This window comes from Nannobrachium achirus, assembly GCF_963921795.1.
Source record: "Nannobrachium achirus genome assembly, chromosome: 11".
Taxonomy (NCBI): Eukaryota; Metazoa; Chordata; class Actinopteri; order Myctophiformes; family Myctophidae; genus Nannobrachium; species Nannobrachium achirus.
The window spans coordinates 50,069,058-50,087,819 of record NC_137820.1 but is presented as its reverse complement, the minus strand read 5'-3'; the positions used below and the strand labels follow the sequence as shown (position 1 = coordinate 50,087,819).

At 41.8% G+C, this 18,762-nt stretch overlaps 1 protein-coding gene across 3 annotated transcripts in view; it reads left to right on the top strand.

Moving 5' to 3' along the window:
- ppip5k1b (diphosphoinositol pentakisphosphate kinase 1b) overlaps positions 1-18,762 on the top strand; it is a 95,800-nt gene that overhangs the window by 9,688 nt on the left and 67,350 nt on the right. For 2 of the 3 annotated variants that reach the window (XM_080737573.1, XM_080737572.1), the window contains exons 2-6: positions 6,575-7,212; positions 13,819-14,014; positions 14,560-14,650; positions 14,933-15,018; positions 17,892-18,046. In XM_080737573.1, coding sequence (XP_080593699.1) covers positions 7,033-7,212; positions 13,819-14,014; positions 14,560-14,650; positions 14,933-15,018; positions 17,892-18,046 — 708 coding nt within the window. In that variant the 5' untranslated portion in view covers positions 6,575-7,032. Of the gene's footprint in view, positions 1-6,574; positions 7,213-13,818; positions 14,015-14,559; positions 14,651-14,932; positions 15,019-17,891; positions 18,047-18,762 lie in introns of those variants that run through there. The other variant, XM_080737575.1, reaches the window with a different exon arrangement.

Genomic DNA, 18,762 nt, shown 5'->3' with positions numbered 1-18,762 from the left:
CACTGTTGGGGTGCCGGACAGGGCTATTCTAGGTTCCAAGATTACGTGAGGCCAGGCCACATGTGAGACTTAAGATCTTAAGTTGTCAGAAAATGTCTGTGTTCGAGGAACACATCAAAGACTGCACTGTTAGCTGTCCTTCTGAGACTGCGTGACGTTGTATGGCTACACATACTGTATAGGGCTGGTATGGAATTTATTTTTGTTTTTAGTTAACCCCCCCCCCCTGTCTTTTATGTATGTGCCTTGTGTGTGTATATTCAATTAAATGCTCCTGTATCTGTAGAAGTTCTCAAGGTGAAAACAAATTAATTATGGGATACACACAAACCCACATCCCCTCCACTTCGGGTGAAGTGACTTATAAACAATGATTGTAAAAGTACAAAATTGCAGTAATGACGTCAACCCCTTGATAGTGTGCGGTAATATGCATCACATAATTGTGGTAATTTTCCCAGCGCTAGTCATATACTGTTCACCATTTTTACCACAATTAACAATACGCATAGAATATTGGCAGTAATGAACATAAAATGTAGTACATACAGTTGTTAACCTACAGTAAGACATTGAAATAACATCAAGACTAATGCGTTTGTTTTATTGTACATTGTGGCTAATAATCCGAATTGATAATAATAATGATATATTTATCATTCTGTGTTTACAATTTACATGTTGTCATGCACTCCTAGCCATGTGTGATCTGTGTTTACCAGAAACGTTGGTTAACTGATCTCCAGCCAACTTGTTCATTTAATACCACTGGTACATCAGGGTATACAGTATCACGCTACTGTACAGTAGGTCATAGTGGGAGTGGCCACCTTCCCACAGGCATTCAAACACTGCATGGAGTTCAGTATTCGGCTTGTAGAGGAAGAAACCGTATTCGGTTACAAGAAGAAGCATGGGTGTACAATTTATCTCGTATAGTAGTTGTCATTTTAGTTATGGTTTTTGTTTCAACAATTACCCAATACAGAAGTATTGTCAATACTAGCATAGGCTTAATCAAATTATCTGTAATTTATGTGGTTGTGGTTTATAACAGTAAACACATTGATGCAAATTCCAAAAGTTTAACAGAGTAATATTTTTTGAAATAATAACTTTGAATACCACTGAATTGATTTCCTATTGGCTTCACTACCAACACTAAAATAACACTACAGCAGGGGTCTTCAACGTTTTCAGGCCAAGGACCCCTTAGTTGAGAGAGAGATGAAGCAGGGACCCCCACAACCTTTTCATAGATTCCATATAGTTTCATCGTTTGACAGCACAATTATCGTGTACTTTGGATTCCTTTCAATTCGTGTTTTCAGATATTTAACCTCTTGAACCGTCAATACTTAATAAACTTGAACTTTCACTCTGTACTTAGTCTGCTCTTTTTCCCCACCAAACCTCTTTGCCGAAAATAGCCGATCTACTATTAGTAGCAGGCATTGACACTAAGGCTTGCCCACCTGCCCCCGGCAGGTAAATAAAACGTCAGGGCAGGTGAAGTTGGCTTTCAGGTTGCCCGACAGGGCAAGTGCTCATTTGAGAGGGGACACAAATGTCTATAAACAGGAGATATGTCTAAACACCTGAACGTGGCCAGTGCGCTGTGTCTTCTGGTCTGTGGAATGTAAAATAAGAGCACTATTTACCTATAATGTGCTGTTTTTACTGTTGCTACATTTAAAAATAAAAAATAACAAGTGTGAACCCATAGACATATTCAATCATAGCTAAAGTATTTGGTATTTGGATTTGGAGGTATTGAGGTATGACATTTTATCGCACAGGCCCAGAAAGTAAAGAAATAAGTGTTAAATTGAGCGGTAATTAAAATCGTACCTATCATTTTATAAAGGACGATTTACTTTTCGGGCAAGTGGGCATTACCTTCGGGCAAGTAGAACATGACCTGTACTTGCCCGATGGGCAAGTGCCTCTGAGACCTTAGTGTCAACCCCTGAGTAGATCGGCTATTTTTGGCTAAAGATCTCAGAATATGGACGCTAGGGTTCAAGTGGTTAATATAACAAAGGGGGGAAAAAACAAGTTTCTATCACAAAGATTTGGAGGACCCCCTCGGGGTCCCGGACCCCCTGTTGAAGACCCCTGCACTAACAGTATCTGCAGGCTGTTGAAGGGCGGTTTGATGCATCATGCATGTCTTTTGGTGCGGGAGGAAACCGGAGCACCCGCATGAACATGTGACCTCTACACAGAAAGACCCCCTCCAGGTTTCAAACACTGAGCCACCCCTCAGAGCAGTGTTGCCATGGCCGCTTATAAGCGACTTTGGGCTTGTTTTTCTGTAAAGTTGCTTCTAAATATTGGTGGTTACGATTCTTTTTGGGGGGAGGGGCTTGTTTCTCAAGTGTAGTTGCTTATTTTGGCTTGCGTCCTAATAGTTTAAACCAGTTATGTCAAGGACTCCTAATTTAACATGTATTACTATTTACTGCCATCTGAAAATATTTTGTGCCAGGCAGGGACCCCCATACCAGATTTTTGTTGTTAAATAAGAGAAAAATCAACATTTGTCACTTTTCTTCCTTTTGAAAATAGCAGATCTGCAAGCTCACAGGACGTCAATGCGACATTTTGTGAGCTTGTAGATCGGCTATTATCAAAGAGCCAATGTACTGTATATAGGTTTGAAGCGCTCATGTGGCCTGATAGTCGCTTCGCTTGGGCTTGTTTTCATAGACCTGGTTGCTTATTTCTCTCGCAAATCTGGCAACACTGCCCCAGGGTTTTGTAGTGGTGAAGCAGCTCATTAACCTCTGGGGGACATGCTGTATCATGTTAATGTGCAAACAAACAAAATGTATTTCTGATGTGACCACTTGCTTTTGCAGGTGGCTGGTTTGCTAAAACATGATCCACGTGAGCTAACTTTAGCTGTGTTGAACCGATTCCAAAGCATCCTAACACTACACTGTTAGATAACATTGTTTTCTTTGCAATGTCAATGTCACACATCCAGGCAGGAGATGTACTGTAACATTAGCTAATCAGATGCCATTATCTTTTATAATAATATCCCTGTTTCCAATTACCTACAGTGCAATCCCTACTAAGGTCCAAATGTGCAACACACATTGAAGGTGGTGGCCTCCTTGATCATAATCTACTATGACGTGTGTACTGTTGATGACACTGAAACATCTGAAACCACAACTGGACTTCATGATGCTGTCTGTGTGTGTAAATAAATGTGCGAAGGTCATATAATTAAATTAAAAGCACAGCCACACAGGTAGTACAGAATCATCTTATTTCTTTGTTTAATAGTAGAAATGGAGGACAGTTATGGATGCTTTCCTGTAAGAGACATTTGCGATATAATATCTGATAATCTGCAAAAATGTTCCAATTTCCACATCTGAAGCCAGGACATGCTTAAAAATAACTAATACATTGTGTCTCAGTCCCCCCTAATGTTCAACCCAAATCTGCACCCTTGACCTAGATGGGGGACAGAAACACTGATGGGGCGCCAGGCACTGTGTGTATGGAAGACACTGTCCTGTATGTGACAGCAGGGGAAGTGGCTGGCCACCAGACCATCATGTCCTTCAGCATCCCAGCGTCCCAGGACTGCTTGGACTGTGCTGTTGGCTTGTAGGAGTTAGCTGTCATATGAGCTTCGGTCTCTTTCTGGAGACTTTCCTCTGAAGTCAGCTGTTTGGGTCGAGGATCAGGACACACTGTGTGTGTGTGTGTGTGTGTGTGTGTGTGTGTGTGTGTGTGTGTGTGTGTGTGTGTGTGTGTGTGTGTGTGTGTGTGTGTGTGTGTGTGTGTGTGTGTGTGTGTGTGTGTGTGTGTGTGTGTGTGTGTGTGTGTGTGTGTGTGTGTGTGTGTGTGTGTGTGTGTGTACTTTACACGTGTATGTGACATGTGACAGAGAGATATGTCTGTGTTCGTATGAGGATGTGAGAGAGAACCTGCCATGCTGTGTGTGTGTCTGCATTTGTGTGTTTACTTTGTGTGGGTGCTTGACATGTCTGTGCACAACATGTGCGTGACAATGCTCTTTCCCGTCCATGTTCTTTCGCTTTCATGTGTGGCTATATTGCATTGGTCCTTCCTTAGAAACCAAAACTGCCCTCAGAGCACCCTGCTGTGCTATGCCTGTGAAGCCCGTTTGTCACTTTCACAAATCGTATGCTGTAGATTAGCATTTTTATGGTGTATCTATATTAGCCTACAGTACCTTTTGTGACCACACATGTTAAGGGAGGGGCGCTGTTCAGGCCATGCACAATCACACACAAACACACACACACACACGGGGGGGGGGGGAGTGTGTGTGTGTGCAGGCGGGCGGGCGGGCGGGGGGGGGGGGGGGGGTGGGGTTCTGGCCCTGTTACAGATGTTGTCCAAAAATCATGCAGATCGGTACACAGTATCTCTGTAGCCGTTAAATGGAACGGGTATTTCTTACATTGATGCTCCTACATATTAGCATGCAAGCACCAGTTAAAGTTACTTTCCATTCCTCATATACTGTGTGCACAGTGCACATCCCATAACCCACACACTGCACATCATTTCGGAGCTCATATCTTTGAACGGGTAAGGGCTAGTCAATCAAATAGAGTAGACCATTCAAGACGTGCCTCGGGACACCATTTGAGAAGCACTGTTTTAGAGAGCCAATGATCCTATATTATATTTCTTTTTTGTTAGGTTGCTCACAGCGAATTCCATAGCAATCCTCCCAATAGTTATGAAATGATGTTGTTCCGGACGAGTATTGATGGATGCACACATTGAACAGATCGTCCGACATTGCCATCCTTTTAGCCCCACTGCCAGCAAGGCTCGATATACAATTGTTGTGTTTTGATGTGGTTCAATTTGGGTTATGTGGTTATGGCCTGGTTAAGGATGTGGGAGGGCATTCATTCAACATGTGGTGCTGTGAGAGCTGCAGTTCTACTAATGTGATTGTGCTAGTGAGTCTACCCTGTGCTTTGGCTGCAGTTTATTCAGTCCCTGTATTTCTGTGTGCTGTTAGGCTGGACTGAATGCTGACAGCATTGTTAATGTTTAGGCTATGTGCTTTAGTATGATGTGGAAGCTAGTGAATGAATGTGCAGTAACATGTTGGCTTTAAGTAATGACTGTGCTGTCCAACATAATAATACACAAGATATAGGCTAATACAAGAAAGGTAATAATGCACATGTTATAGAGTAGACTAATGCAAGTAAGGTAATAACACACACATACGCGAGAAGACAAGCACACACACACACACACACACACACACACACACACACACACACACACACACACACACACACACACACACACACACACACACACACACACCTACCTTTCAGGCAGGTCGTAACCAAACACACCCAGTTTATTGTTAAAGGATGTAATTATGGACACAAAGGAACTAGAAAATAATAATATTCCAATATGAAAGGGAGCCACAAGATCGTGAGAAAGTTTAGAAATTCAGCAACACTGATTGTTACCTTAAACACCGGGCTTCAAATGTTTTGAGTAAATGTTCTGCAGGTCAATGCTTGGGACTACAGCTGCTTTAAGTCAGTCCTATCAGATAGCTTAATGTCTTATTTATGTTTTGTGATACAGCAAAATATTCTACAATGTGTTTTTGTCTAGACCTGGGGATGAAGCAGGGACCCCCACAACCTTTTCAGAGATTCCGTATAGTGTCATTGTTTGACAGCACAATCATCAGTGTATTTTGGATTCATGTCAATTTGTGTTTTCAGATATTTAACCACTTGAACCGCATCAATACTTAATAAACATGACCTCTCACTCTGTACTTAATCTTCTCTTTTTCCCCTCTTTGCCGAAAATAGCCGATCTACTGCGAGGCGTTGTGAGCTTGTAGATCTGCTATTTTTGGCTAGTTCTCAGAATATGGACTATGGATATGTGGTTAATATAAAAAAGGAGAAAAACATTTCTATCACTCAAAGATTTGGAGGACCCCCTGTAGTAACTGTGAGGACCCCCTAGGGGTCCTGGACCCCCTGTTGAAGACCCCTGGTCTAGATTTATCAGCTGGAGTCAGAACAGTGGTTCACAAATAGTTTCATGCCAAACACCTCCAAATTGACCGTAAATGTCTTAATTGCTTTAGGGATTTATTCATGCAATTCTTTTGAAAATGTTTGCATTTATTATTTCTGGAAAATCGAGATTTGTTTTTGAACATTTTTGAAAATATTTTGAAATGATAATTAAAAACCAAAGTGTAAGAAACAAAGTTAAGAGGTATTTGCGTCCCATAAAAATGGGTCCTTGACCCAAACTTGGGTCCCGACCCAGTGTTTGGGAAACACTGACACAGACCCTCGTTGATTGATTACTTCCTCTTTTGTGTACTTTTCTAAAGCTCTAACTGTGATATGTGATATTCTGCCTATGTTATGGCCCGTAGTTGGAATAATGTTCAACTATAAAGTTTCCCCTATCCTTATTTGTTTTCAAAGGAGATAAGAAACACAAGACATCCCACCTGCAGTCACTTTACCCCTTCTATCAACTGAACTTTTTTTTCTCTCTCTTTCAGGGCCTACATGCTTCAAGGTTTGATCCTGGCTTTGATTCTCCTCTCGGCTTGGACCATGTTGTTCTGTAGGACTAGAAAAACCCTACGCCGATACTGACAACTACCTCAAAACGCACGCACACTTATTCTCTCTATTGGGAGCGTGTGGTTGCTATTCTACAGGACATTTCATATGTTGTGCTACAGTACCTCAACGCTCACAGACAGACACGCACACACACACACGTTCGAGTGTCTAGTGTCTACCCCCTGAGTGTAACCAAACACAGCCTGAACCAGCCAGCTTAATTACACTCTCCATCGCCACCCGCTACCACCAGCCAGCGTAGCACCTTGCAGTCAGTCAGTCAGTCAGCCACGCGACCAGGAAGTGGTCCCCGGAGTCCTAGTCTGTGTTCCTCTGTACCCCTTGTTGGGAGGAGCCAGTCTGCAGCAGCCATGTGCCTGAGAGCCTGGTGATGTCAGAGGCTCTCGCAGGAGGAGGAGGGACACGAGGGCGGAATCCGAGAGACCTTCCAAGGTTTGTGATTGGCAGTGAGGATGAGGAGCATCACAAAGGACCAATGGAGAACAGCATGAAGAACGAGGTGTTCCGAGAAGACGACGATGTGGACGATGACGACGACGACGACGACTCGGTGAGGGACAAGATCTAAATGAATTGTTTTTTGATGTACTTAATAGTTGTTGCACTTGGGATATTTACCAAGTACATTTGCACATACCGATTCATTCCATCCCGCATTTACCCATCTTAGCTGTTCTTTTAACAACATCCGACTGGATGGAATGAAGAGAGAGTTGAAGCGGGTGAAAAACAATTAGAGGAAGAGAAAAACAGACATACTGTAGAATGAAGAAAGTTGCTAAAGCATCCCTTCTCTGGTTATTGCACAGTGTCTGTGCAATAAGGAAGTCATATTTGAGGTTACAGTTAAAGACTGAAGCAGAGTTTTGTCTCAGCACTAAAGAGATTGCAGGGCAGTACAGATATTTCAATATGGATATAGGTATTTATTAAATACCTAGTAGGGAGGAACACTCAGGGAGGAACACTCAGATCCAAACAGAGGTTATTGGTATGATGGTATGTATGATAGATTAATATGGTTCAGTAGAGCTACTTCAGTCTTCCACAGTTGAAACAGCATTTTAAAAGGTTTACCTGTTGTCTGGTTTAGAGTTAGTCTGTACTGTATTTGTCTGCATTTTACTTTGAACTTGGTTCCTGGTGGGTTTTTTGTCTGACTGAGGTTTAGGAGCTGGGCAGAGAAGCATTGGTGTTTTAGATCTGTTGGAAATTAGGGGATTTGAAAGCTGTCGATAAATGGATGGTGGGTGTGTTAGGGAGGTAACAGATAAAGAATGTGTTGTTTCTGTGTTTGGTATAACAGAGACAGATTGTGTTAGAGAGACACAGAGATCATCTATCATTGTTTGTCTTTCTTTCTCTCTCTGTTCAACAAAGGTGCCTCTCTCGACCTCTCTTCATAAGCTTTCTCTTGTTTTCTGCTAGAGCTTCCAGTTTCTGGTTTCGTACCTCATCATTATCCTGTAGTTCTAATCATCAGTTATTATCTTAAGTATTTCCTTTTGGACACGTTGCTGCTAAGATATGTTGGTGTTCATTACAGCAGCATACATACTGTACATAGTACAGTATTTATGTACAATTATGTATTGACAATGGGATCTCACTTACTGCTGGACACACAATAGACAATAGTCTAGCCTATAGAATATAGCATACTGTACATACAACAAGGCTTTATTCATGACATAATGACATAACAATATGTCTTCTCTCTGTCTTCCAGACCCCCACCATAGTGGGAGTCCATATCATAATCCTTCTTTATGCATGAATAATAATAATACATTACACTACATGTACTGTAATTATAGTAGACTTCCTGCGTGAACCGTGTACATTTTTATATGAACTACAGGGTTTCCTGCAGGAAAAAGTCTTGACCAGGGGGGGATCTCGAAATTTTTTGATAATTAATTAATGAATTCGAGTAATTAATTCATTTAATTTTTAATATTAATTCTTATTTTTGCCCTATAAAAAACACATGAATGTGCCCATGATGACGGAAAACACAACTACATGCTATCATCCACATTTATTCAACATTGAATAACTACGTTTTTCACAGGACAGTGTAACTTGTTTTTTTCCCCCAGGTTAATCAACCAGCACTCGTGCCATATAAATAGAAGTCTACAGCACAGTAAAAAAACAACAACATTGGTGTAAAGTAACTAAGTAGATTTACTTAAGTAGCCTACTGTACTTATACTGTACAAAGGAGATTTTCAGGTATTTGTACTTTACTTGTGTCGTTGTGAGTAAATGAGAAGAGCTCTCTCTCTCTCTCTCTCTCTCTCTCTCTCTCTCTCTCTCTCTCTCTCTCTCTCTCTCTCTCTCTCTCTCTCTCTCTCTCGACGCAATCTACGACTCGCTGTGCAGCTGTGTCACTGTCAAGTTGACCTTAGGCTAGGCTCGCCTCTCGAAGTTAACGACCGTCAATTAAGCAGCTGCATGCGCTGCTCTGCTCTCCTGCCAGTGAGGCACAAGTAACTTCACATGGCTGCCATGTTTGAAAGATAGGGTTGGTATGGGGGTTAAACATGCAATTTCGCGATCGCGATCATGCCTAGTACATTGTTGGAGGTCCAAAAAGTTTTTTTGAAAAAAAAAAATATTAAAAAAAAAAAAAAAAAATCTTTTTTTTTTTTAATACCCTTGGGGGGGCGGGGGGGTTTTCTGGCCGGGCGGGGCGCCTGGCCTGTAAAGTGCTGCAGGAAACCCTGAACTAGTTCAGGTAGTTTGGTAATAATGTGGTCGTTACACACTTTCAGATGTAATTCTTGGGAAAGACTTAGCAAGAAATACATACTGTAAATGACCTAGAGTCCCATTGTGACATACTTTACGTAAAGACTGTCTCAGTGGGCTGTCCATACTGTCACATCAGTACAAGGAGACGGTGTAGGATTACAATAGAGAGCAGTAGCTTTATTATTATACCCGCTGAGGGACTATGTTTTCACTCCTGTCAGTCTGTCTTTCCATCCATCTGTCTATCCGTCTCTGAGCAGCTAATCATGGACAGAGGGTAAGATGGACCGCTTGTCTCTTGCAGAGTCACACTGTAAAAATCGTGAATCCTCTCTCAGCTTTTTTACTGTCTGTCCCTTCTAAACCATCTCTCCCTCTCAGCCATCCTACTGTCTCTCTCCCAGACTGTCTAGTGTACCTCTCTACTATCCTACTGTCAGTAGGAATAGAAATGTTGTGTAAATGAACAAGAATTGACACACAGTCAATATAAAATCTGTGGATTGGTGTGTTGACGTTAGTGTAAAAAAAGTTTGAAAAAAAATTTTTTTTGAAAAAAAAAAAAAAGTTTGAAAAAAAAAAAAAATGTGTTAGAAAATCGACCTGATGGTGGCGCTATATGGGACAGATCCATGTCGATGAGATAAGTGTAGACATACTGTGTAGCGATTTGTGTGATTTTAGGGCAAAAACTGTAGGAGCAGTATTCAAAAATGTGTTTTAAAAAATTTGGCGGGGGTCCCTGGAGCTGCGGGGGTCCCTGGAAGGGTGGAGGTTGTGGATTGGCAGACAAGGATTGTGTGTGGAAAATTTCACATGGATAGGGGCAAAAAAGTGTGATGTGACGTGACAGACAGACAGACTGACGGACAGACAGGCGGTGGAGGTTTTCATAGTAACTGCGACCTGACGGTCGCAATTATAATCATTAGTATTGTTTATTTTAATTATTATTATTAAGGAACTCTAGAAATCTCAGTTGGAACTGTTACCCCAGTGACCCAATGCTGGATAAGCGGTTGAAGATGGATGGATGGATGGATGGATTATTTTAGAGTAAGCTACTTTATTTACCATTATTGTGTACTCCGCCACATGGGGAGCAATCTTCAATTCAATCTTCAATTCAAAGAAGCTTTATTGGCATGAGAACACAAACGTTTACACAGTGGTGGAAAAAGTACCTACATTTTTATAATTAAGTAAAAGTATCAATTCTGCAATCACTCTGTTACAAGTAAAAGTCCAGAATTAAAAATGTACTTGAGTAAAAGTACAAAAGTATTGGTATCCAAATGTACTTAAAGTACCAAAAGTAAAAGTACAAAATGTTTGAAAATAGCAGATCTACAAGCTCACAACGCGTCGCACCGCAATGCGTTGTGAGCTTGTAGATCGGCTATTTTCAAAAAGCCTTGGTATAACATAGGGCTAAAGTGGTTTATGTATGTTTTAAACTTTAGTTAAAGTTAGATAAAGTACTATGTTCTATCCGTCTGTCTTTCTTTTCAAATCTTTTTTATTATTAAGGTACAATGTCACAATGAGGCAGGTACACACATAGTGATGGCACCCCAAATCACATTCCAATCACAATAATCATTGGTACAAAATAACACAAGATCTGAGGCGATCACGGTACGTACACATTCAGTTGTAAGGAAGAGAAACCCTGCCCTTAAGAGATAATAAAAGAAAACATTTTTTCCCTCCATATACCCAATTTAGTGTCAAGCCAATTCCCCCATCCCCATACTCTACGTTAAGACCTATCCCTGCTAATCCCCACAGTAGTCATTGGGAGGGTAAAGACAACAACGGGTCTCCTCCGATACCCGATCCGTCATGCCACCATCTTCTTTTCACCTGACATTAAGGAGCTTCACCAGGGGGGCGTAACGCATGTGGAGGTACACGCTATCCTCCCCGGTTCCACCCCTCTCTGAACAGGCGCCCTGACCACTGTGGGAACCGTTAATGCAGAGACAAAATCTGTTCCTCCTCCCCAATCGACTTCCCTCCCACGAACACAGCCAATTGTGCTCGTTGGAGCGCCCGGCCAAGCCGAATGCACCATGAAGGTAGTGCTCCATGGTGGTGGACAGGAAGTTTAACCTGCCCACCCAGACGCCCCAATACTGGACTGCCACCGGGTCCCAAAAGGCAGCCCCCAGACATCAGAAATTTAAAAAAACAAAACAAAAACATAATAGGTTATATAATCCCAGAGGGAAGGTGCTATGTGGCGACATATTTATCTAAAAGGTAAAAAAAGAAAAAAAAAACTAATGTCCATGAGTCAGTTGTAAAATAAAGTAAGGCCTGCCAGTCGAGAGAGGCTGCTGTTACAACCAAAAAAGAAAAAGTAACAAAAATAGTAGTGATACCACCTCCCAGCCGGCAGAGGCAGCGTAGAACCATTAATTGTCGAGCGCATAGGTCGAGCGTGGTTCAGAGTTCAGAGTTCACAGTTTGGTCCATCCTGTCAGAGGCACACAATGGCGGCCACCGACCAAAAACAAACAACCAACTCAGGCTATCAGCATATTAGAGCCACATCGTAAGAAGATAAAACATGTCGAGAAGTCTCGACTACAATCATGTCATCATAAAGTGCAAAGCATTCGATCGCTCTCTAACACTTAACTAAACCGCCGTAACGTAATCGTCATGTACGGAGAGAAAGAAACAGCGCATATTAGCATACCACAGGCGCAATAGAATTCGCCGTAAACAAAATACCCAATTGAGTAAACAAGTGGTTCGCATTAACCGCTGGAACGGTCATGTCTACATACGCCGTTTGATCATATAATATCAGTCAAAAAAGGGTTGCGTATTTTCGTCAGAAAAGGAAATAGGAAAATTAAAGAAAGAAAAAAACCCTGTTAGCATGTACTAGCTAGTTAGCCAACCCCACACACTATCGACCATTCCCGTCTGTCTTTCAATGTTATATGAGATACTTAAAGTGTGGTTCCTGTGGAAATAAGCCTCGGCTTTCTAGGATCTCTAGTTGACCTTGTACCAGTGATTTGTACTGTCATGAAACTGTACTTTTTTCTATTGCAAACTTCTAATAAATTCTTCAATCAATCAATCAGTTATTGCTTTGTAGATTAGCATTATTGGGCTAAATGTAAAGACGCTACGCTGCGCCAACCGTGAATTCAACACAATCTGCTGTTGAGCAGTTTAACAAATTTGCTACGTACGTCTACACAAACGGTCAGATTACAAAGATAAATTGCTTAGTGAAGGCTCACGGATGTCACCATAGGGTACGCTCCAGCAGAATGTCCCGTAATGATCGTATTATTTAAAGAGGAGCATTTTAATCCGTTCGGTCGTCGTTTCCTTAAAAAGGTATTAATGTATCTAAGTGCAGTACACCTCGCAACCGATGGGGTCGCATGGCTGAAAAACAACAGAAAATGACGTCTGATCGGATTAAAATGCTGTTTATTAAACAATACGAAAGATACAGGTAATTCTGCTTGAGCGTACCATACTGTGACATCTGTGAGACTTCAGTAAGCACTTTATCTTTGAAATATGAACGTTTTTGTAGACGTACGTAGCAAATAGGTTTAACTGCTCAACACGAGGTTGAAGTGAATTTATTACACACCGTGACTCGTGCGTTAGCCTGCAGCTAGCGCTAGCTAGCGTTAGCCTGCAGCTAGCGCTAGCTAGCGTTAGCCTGCAGCTAGCGCTAGCTAACGTTAGCGTTAGCCGTTAGCCACACATCCAGAATAGTCCAAGTCAATTTTCCAACGGCGAGTGAACGATTGCATTCCGAGTTGGGTCGCCGTTTTATTCCATGAGTAATTGTGTATAACATGCCTGCGTTAGCCTGCAGCTAGCGCTAGCTAGCGTTAGCCTGCAGCTAGCGCTAGCTAACGTTAGCGTTAGCCGTTAGCCACACATCCAGAATAGTCTAATATATGTCAATTTTCCAACGGCGAGTGAACGATTGCATTCCGTGTCCTTCATGGATTTTTTCCCCCCTGGCTGTCAATGTTTTTATTGTTCAAAAAGAAAACGTTCTGAACGTTAAAACTAGATAGTTTTACGATCATAACAATGTGACAAACGGAACGGATCCTTTTTTTCCAAAATCGAGAAGAAGAACAGCGCAAGGCCGCTCCCAGAGCCCTAGAATGGAGAGTTGCGTGTCCGCGGTGACACCACTCTCTGATTATACTGCTCTGGCCGCTCCCAATCATGAAACTAGCTTGGTTACCATGTGACATGCGACAGCCAATAGGCAAATAGGTCGCCTAGGTAGCCTAGGTCCCCTGAATGTCTCAGGACAATCGCACGTCTTTAATGTAATCTGTTTCACAGATTTAAAAAACTATGTAACCACGTCTAACGACTTCCCGCCTTTCAGCCGGGAGAGCGTCAGATCGTTGTGGGAATCTGCTGCATGATGAAGAAGTCCAAGTCCAAACCCATGACTCAGATCCTGGAGCGTCTGTGTCGCTTTGACTACATCGATGTGGTGATCTTCCCTGAGGAGGTGATCCTGGAGGAACCCGTGGAGAACTGGCCTCACTGCCACTGCCTCATCTCCTTCCACTCCAAAGGTACAGCAACATCCAGACAAAGGTCAAATAAGTATAATTGTTGAACAGTTAGAACTAGGGATGCACCGATATATCGGCCACACATTGGTATCGGCCGATGTTTGCTGTTATCGGTCAATATCGGTATCGGCAAATAAAGCTGACATTAACCGATGGCAGTAGCCGATATTTATCCGTTATTGTTAAGCATACATTTTGCCCTGGCTATTGGTGTGTTGGTTATGTGCAGCCTACCAATAGAGTAGATTCTTTTTCCCCTGGCCCAAAAGGGGAAATAACGACACCAAAAAGGAAATAAACAAATATCGGTATCAGTATCGGCTATCGGCTAAATTGTTATTTTAAACATCGGTATCGGCCAAGAATTTCCATATCGGTGCATCCCTTGTTAGAACAACAATAGAATAGCATTAGAACTGAGAATAGCTTTAGAACAACATTGAAACAATACAACATAAGAATCTGACTATATCTGACTATACTTTTTGTTTGTGTGAACTTTGTGTGTGCTGAATACATTCAAACACTTAACGGTTGTATTTCAGGGTTTCCTCTGGATAAAGCTGCAGAGTATGTCAAACTAAGAAACCCTTTGCTTATCAATGACCTCAACATGCAGTACTTCATACAGGACAGGTACTGAACAAAACACGCACGCACGCACAAATGCATGCTGCTACAGTATTGCACCTAGATTCATTTTTTATTGTATTCATATGTCCTTTTATAATGTGTTTCTTTTGCACTTAATTCTGTGTGTCTTAATGTCTCTATGCTAAGCTTAATGTTTTGCGTGAAGCCTTTTCATTTGCCTAATTGTAGACATTTTCTGTACAAATAAACATCTCTTGCCATGTTTGTGTGTGTTTGCGTGCGTGCGTGCGTGCGCGTGTGTGTGTGTGTGTGTTTTCCTGTCAGGAGGGAAGTGTATCGTATCTTGCAGGAAGAGGGCATTGACCTACCTCGTTACGGCATTTTGAACAGAGACCCTGATAGACCTGAGGGTCAGTCCTACTGTCTGTCTCTCCTGTACTGTCTCCCTCTCAGCTTCCCTACCGTCTGTCTCTTCTAACACGGTCTCCATCTCAGCTTTCCTACTGTCTCTTCTATACTGTCAAGATGTGTTCATACAGGAGCTGATTTCTTTTTGTGCAGCATAATATACAAAGTACTTTTCCTCATCTTTGCCCAAGTTTAATTATTTCAACATAAGCATCACAACAGCAAGCCTTTTCAGATAGTGAATATTTATTGATTTTGACACCAATAATATCAACTCACTGAAGACATAATATAGACAAGCGCTCCACAGCTGGTAAGACTATAGTTGCAACGCAGTGATGGTGGTGATATCTAACATCGATGGCAAAAATAGGGGGCTTGGTATTTTCTGGAAGTTAGATGAAGGGGAAGAGTTAAATAGTTACTGGTAAATGAACACTGGAGGAGTCATGTGTACGTTTTCTCTCTGCTTCATGTGCCTGCAAACAAAACAAGCCCCCGAGTTGTCTTTGAGTCAACAAGCCCCTTTGTATTTACTCCCAACATCTGACCAGGGGTGTCGCACCAAATTCTGGGCCCAGGGTACTTTAACTGTTGAAAAATAGCAGATATACAAGCTCACAGCGCGGGCGGCACCGAGTGCCGCACTGCGAGCTTGTAGATCTGCTATTTTTGAAAAATCTTGAAAGTCTTTGAATATTTCAAATCCTTCTAAGGTTTTTTGAAGAAAAAAAAAAATATATATATATATATATATGTTTCTATTATGTCAGTGGTGCTCAAACCTTTTCATGTGAAGGACCCCCAAAATTATATTTGGCCCACGGACCACCATCTCAAAATATTTAGTTCCAGGGACCCCCCAGAAGCAAAATTTGAGTTACAAATGTTTGCTTAAAAAATACATGTTCAAAGATTTGCGCACATTTTCACGACTTTTCTAAAATAGCAGATCTACAAGCTCGCAGCGCGGCACCGAGTGTGAGCTTGTATATCTGCTATTTTTCAAAAGTCAAAGCATAAAATAGGCCCTTCCACTTTGGGCCCTAGTAACTCAGTCCCACATTCCCCCCCCTTGTGTCGCCCCTGCATCTGACGTCTCACCTAGCAGGATCTCCACAACACAGTTGTTCTGTGTAGGGGAGCTGACAGGTTGGAGGAGAAAAACACACACTTGGTGTGCGTCTTTGACAGCTTCACTGTAAGCTTCACGGCTGCGTGGGGGTAACTACTAGTAGCTACTGCAGCAGAAATTTATGTTTCATTTGGGCTTCTCACAGTACTGTCTATTACTCTGTATTAAATGATAAATAAGTTATGTTCAAGCAGTGAGGAGCTGTATATCAGAGAAATAACTCATTTGAGTGGACGGGGGAAGGATGATTTATGTGTACATGCATATTTAAGTCACGTCAAAGCCGATCCATGCATCTTTAATGCCTAGTACCTGCAAGACCCTACTATATTCTGTGTCTCCTACACTGTCTCCCTCTCAGCTTTCCTATTGTCTGTCTCTCCTACACTGTCTACCTCTCAATTAATGTAATACATAAATGGAGATAAGCTTGGAAAATGACATTGTTCCTTAAAGACATCCCAGATTCCAAACTAACCAGATGATAACAACGTCCCTTTTCTATTTCCTTATTTTCTTCTGGTCCCTCGCTATGCCGGTGGTGTGCCCCTTGTATTCCACTTCAAGTTTATTTAGTTTATTTTATTGTCCTTTTTTCTACAGACTATAATGAAATTCTTACTTGATGTTTCCCACAAACAATTAATAAAAACAACAAATAAAAGTTAAAACATGAAATAATAATACATAGACTACATACAAAATGAATTACAATAATAATATGAGCCAGTGACTATTACACAAGTGAATAGACAAGCAATTCACCGTTTGTCAGCCTTCTGATTGGTTCCTGAGACTCCCTGACTGGCCAACCAGAAAAAACCATTCACTTTTTGCTATCGGGGGTGGAGTTTGTGCAGTGGAGAATGTTGCTTCAGGCTTTCAAAAACTGTCCGCTCTGCGCGACACGGCATTCGTCCAGTACGGCCGCGGGCGGTGATAGCGATCTCGCTCATCATAATGAATAAGCTTCAACAAACTAGTTCACATGGACCTTATCAATGGTCTAAGAGTTACGATTGGGTACATATATTTTAAATGGGCAGAATTACGAAAAGCCAGCCTATTATGTGAGGAGAACAGATTATAGTTCTCCTCTTCCTACCCAAGATGCAATGTGCTTTCTTTTTCTATTTCTATTCTCTCTCTGATCCAGAGGATTAAACTAATTAAAACATATATTTTCGGGGGAAAATTACTGTTTTGCTATGTAATTACTGTACCTTTTTCTTCCCTTTTTATTAATATCACGTAGATGTGTTTTTTTTGGTACTTTATATAGCTGTAATGAGGCTATGAAGAAAAAAAAATCCCATCCACTTCCACTATAAAAGAATCTGCAATAGTGATTCTGTCCCACTGGGATTAAACAAATTAAAACATATATTTTCGGGGAAACCCCCTGTTTTGCAATGTAACTACTGTACCTTTGTCTTCCCTTTTTATTAATATCACCTAGATGTTTTTCCTTTGGTACTTTAAATTGCAATAATGAGGCTATGAAAAAAAAAAATCCCATTCACTGCCACTATAAAAACAATCTGCCCAGGGTTAATGTCCCACCATAGTAACAGGGCAGAATGGGGCGGGATTTGCAAAAGCCTGAATTGACTATTCCAGTTGATAGTAATGCATGTAAATACCATGGAAAAATAGAATTCAGGTGTATAATGGCAGATGATGAGATCAAGAAAACTTCTCGTAAGTGTTTCCTGATTGGCTGTCTCTGCTGTCACTCAGACTGTAGCCTGGTGGAAGGGGAGGACCATGTTGAGGTGAATGGGGTGGCGTTTCCCAAACCGTTTGTGGAGAAACCTGTGTGCGCTGAAGACCACAACGTGTACATCTACTACCCTACCTCAGCTGGAGGAGGCAGCCAGAGACTCTTCAGGAAGGTAGGATTCCCAAACTCCAAAGGTCTTGTTGGTTATTAACTAATTTCCTGCGATCCCCGTCGAAACCGGAGATTTCCCGCTGTACCACTCGGCGATGCCCGAGGAGCCCGAAGATTTAATTGGCTTTAATCATTATGAAACGATTAAAAGTATGATCGCTCATTATAGCCGATTCTGGCTCTTTAGGCCCGCCTCCTAACTTTATCCGGCCGTATTTCCGGTTTGGACCGGATCTAGGTTTCCATATCCGGTCTGACGTCCAATCGCAGCTCCGTTCCCATAGGTTTTTCATTGTAAACAAAGGAAGGAGCTGCACGGCCATAGAATGGTCTTTTTTCACGTGTTTTTTTTTTTTTGGTAGCTGTTTGATTCCTCTACCCGCCTGGCATATGATCTGTGCACATGTCATCTGCTATGTGCGCGAACGTGCCCACGTGTTACCATAGCGCACAGCTTGCTGTTTCCAATGTTTTTTCATGTAAACACTGGCGGATAAGCAGGGATACAGCCTCGCAACGGATATGTCTATTTCAATGGGGTTTTTTTTATTCGAAAGCTGTCACCGAGTCTACACGTCTACTAGATGAGTCGCGTACAGATTGTGCACGATGCGTGCATGTGCCCACGTTAAAAGGTAAGGAGAATTTGGCAGGAAAACAGTTCAGCCTATGTTTAAAATAGCAGCAAATGAGTTCAAATGCTTTTAGGAAATGTAA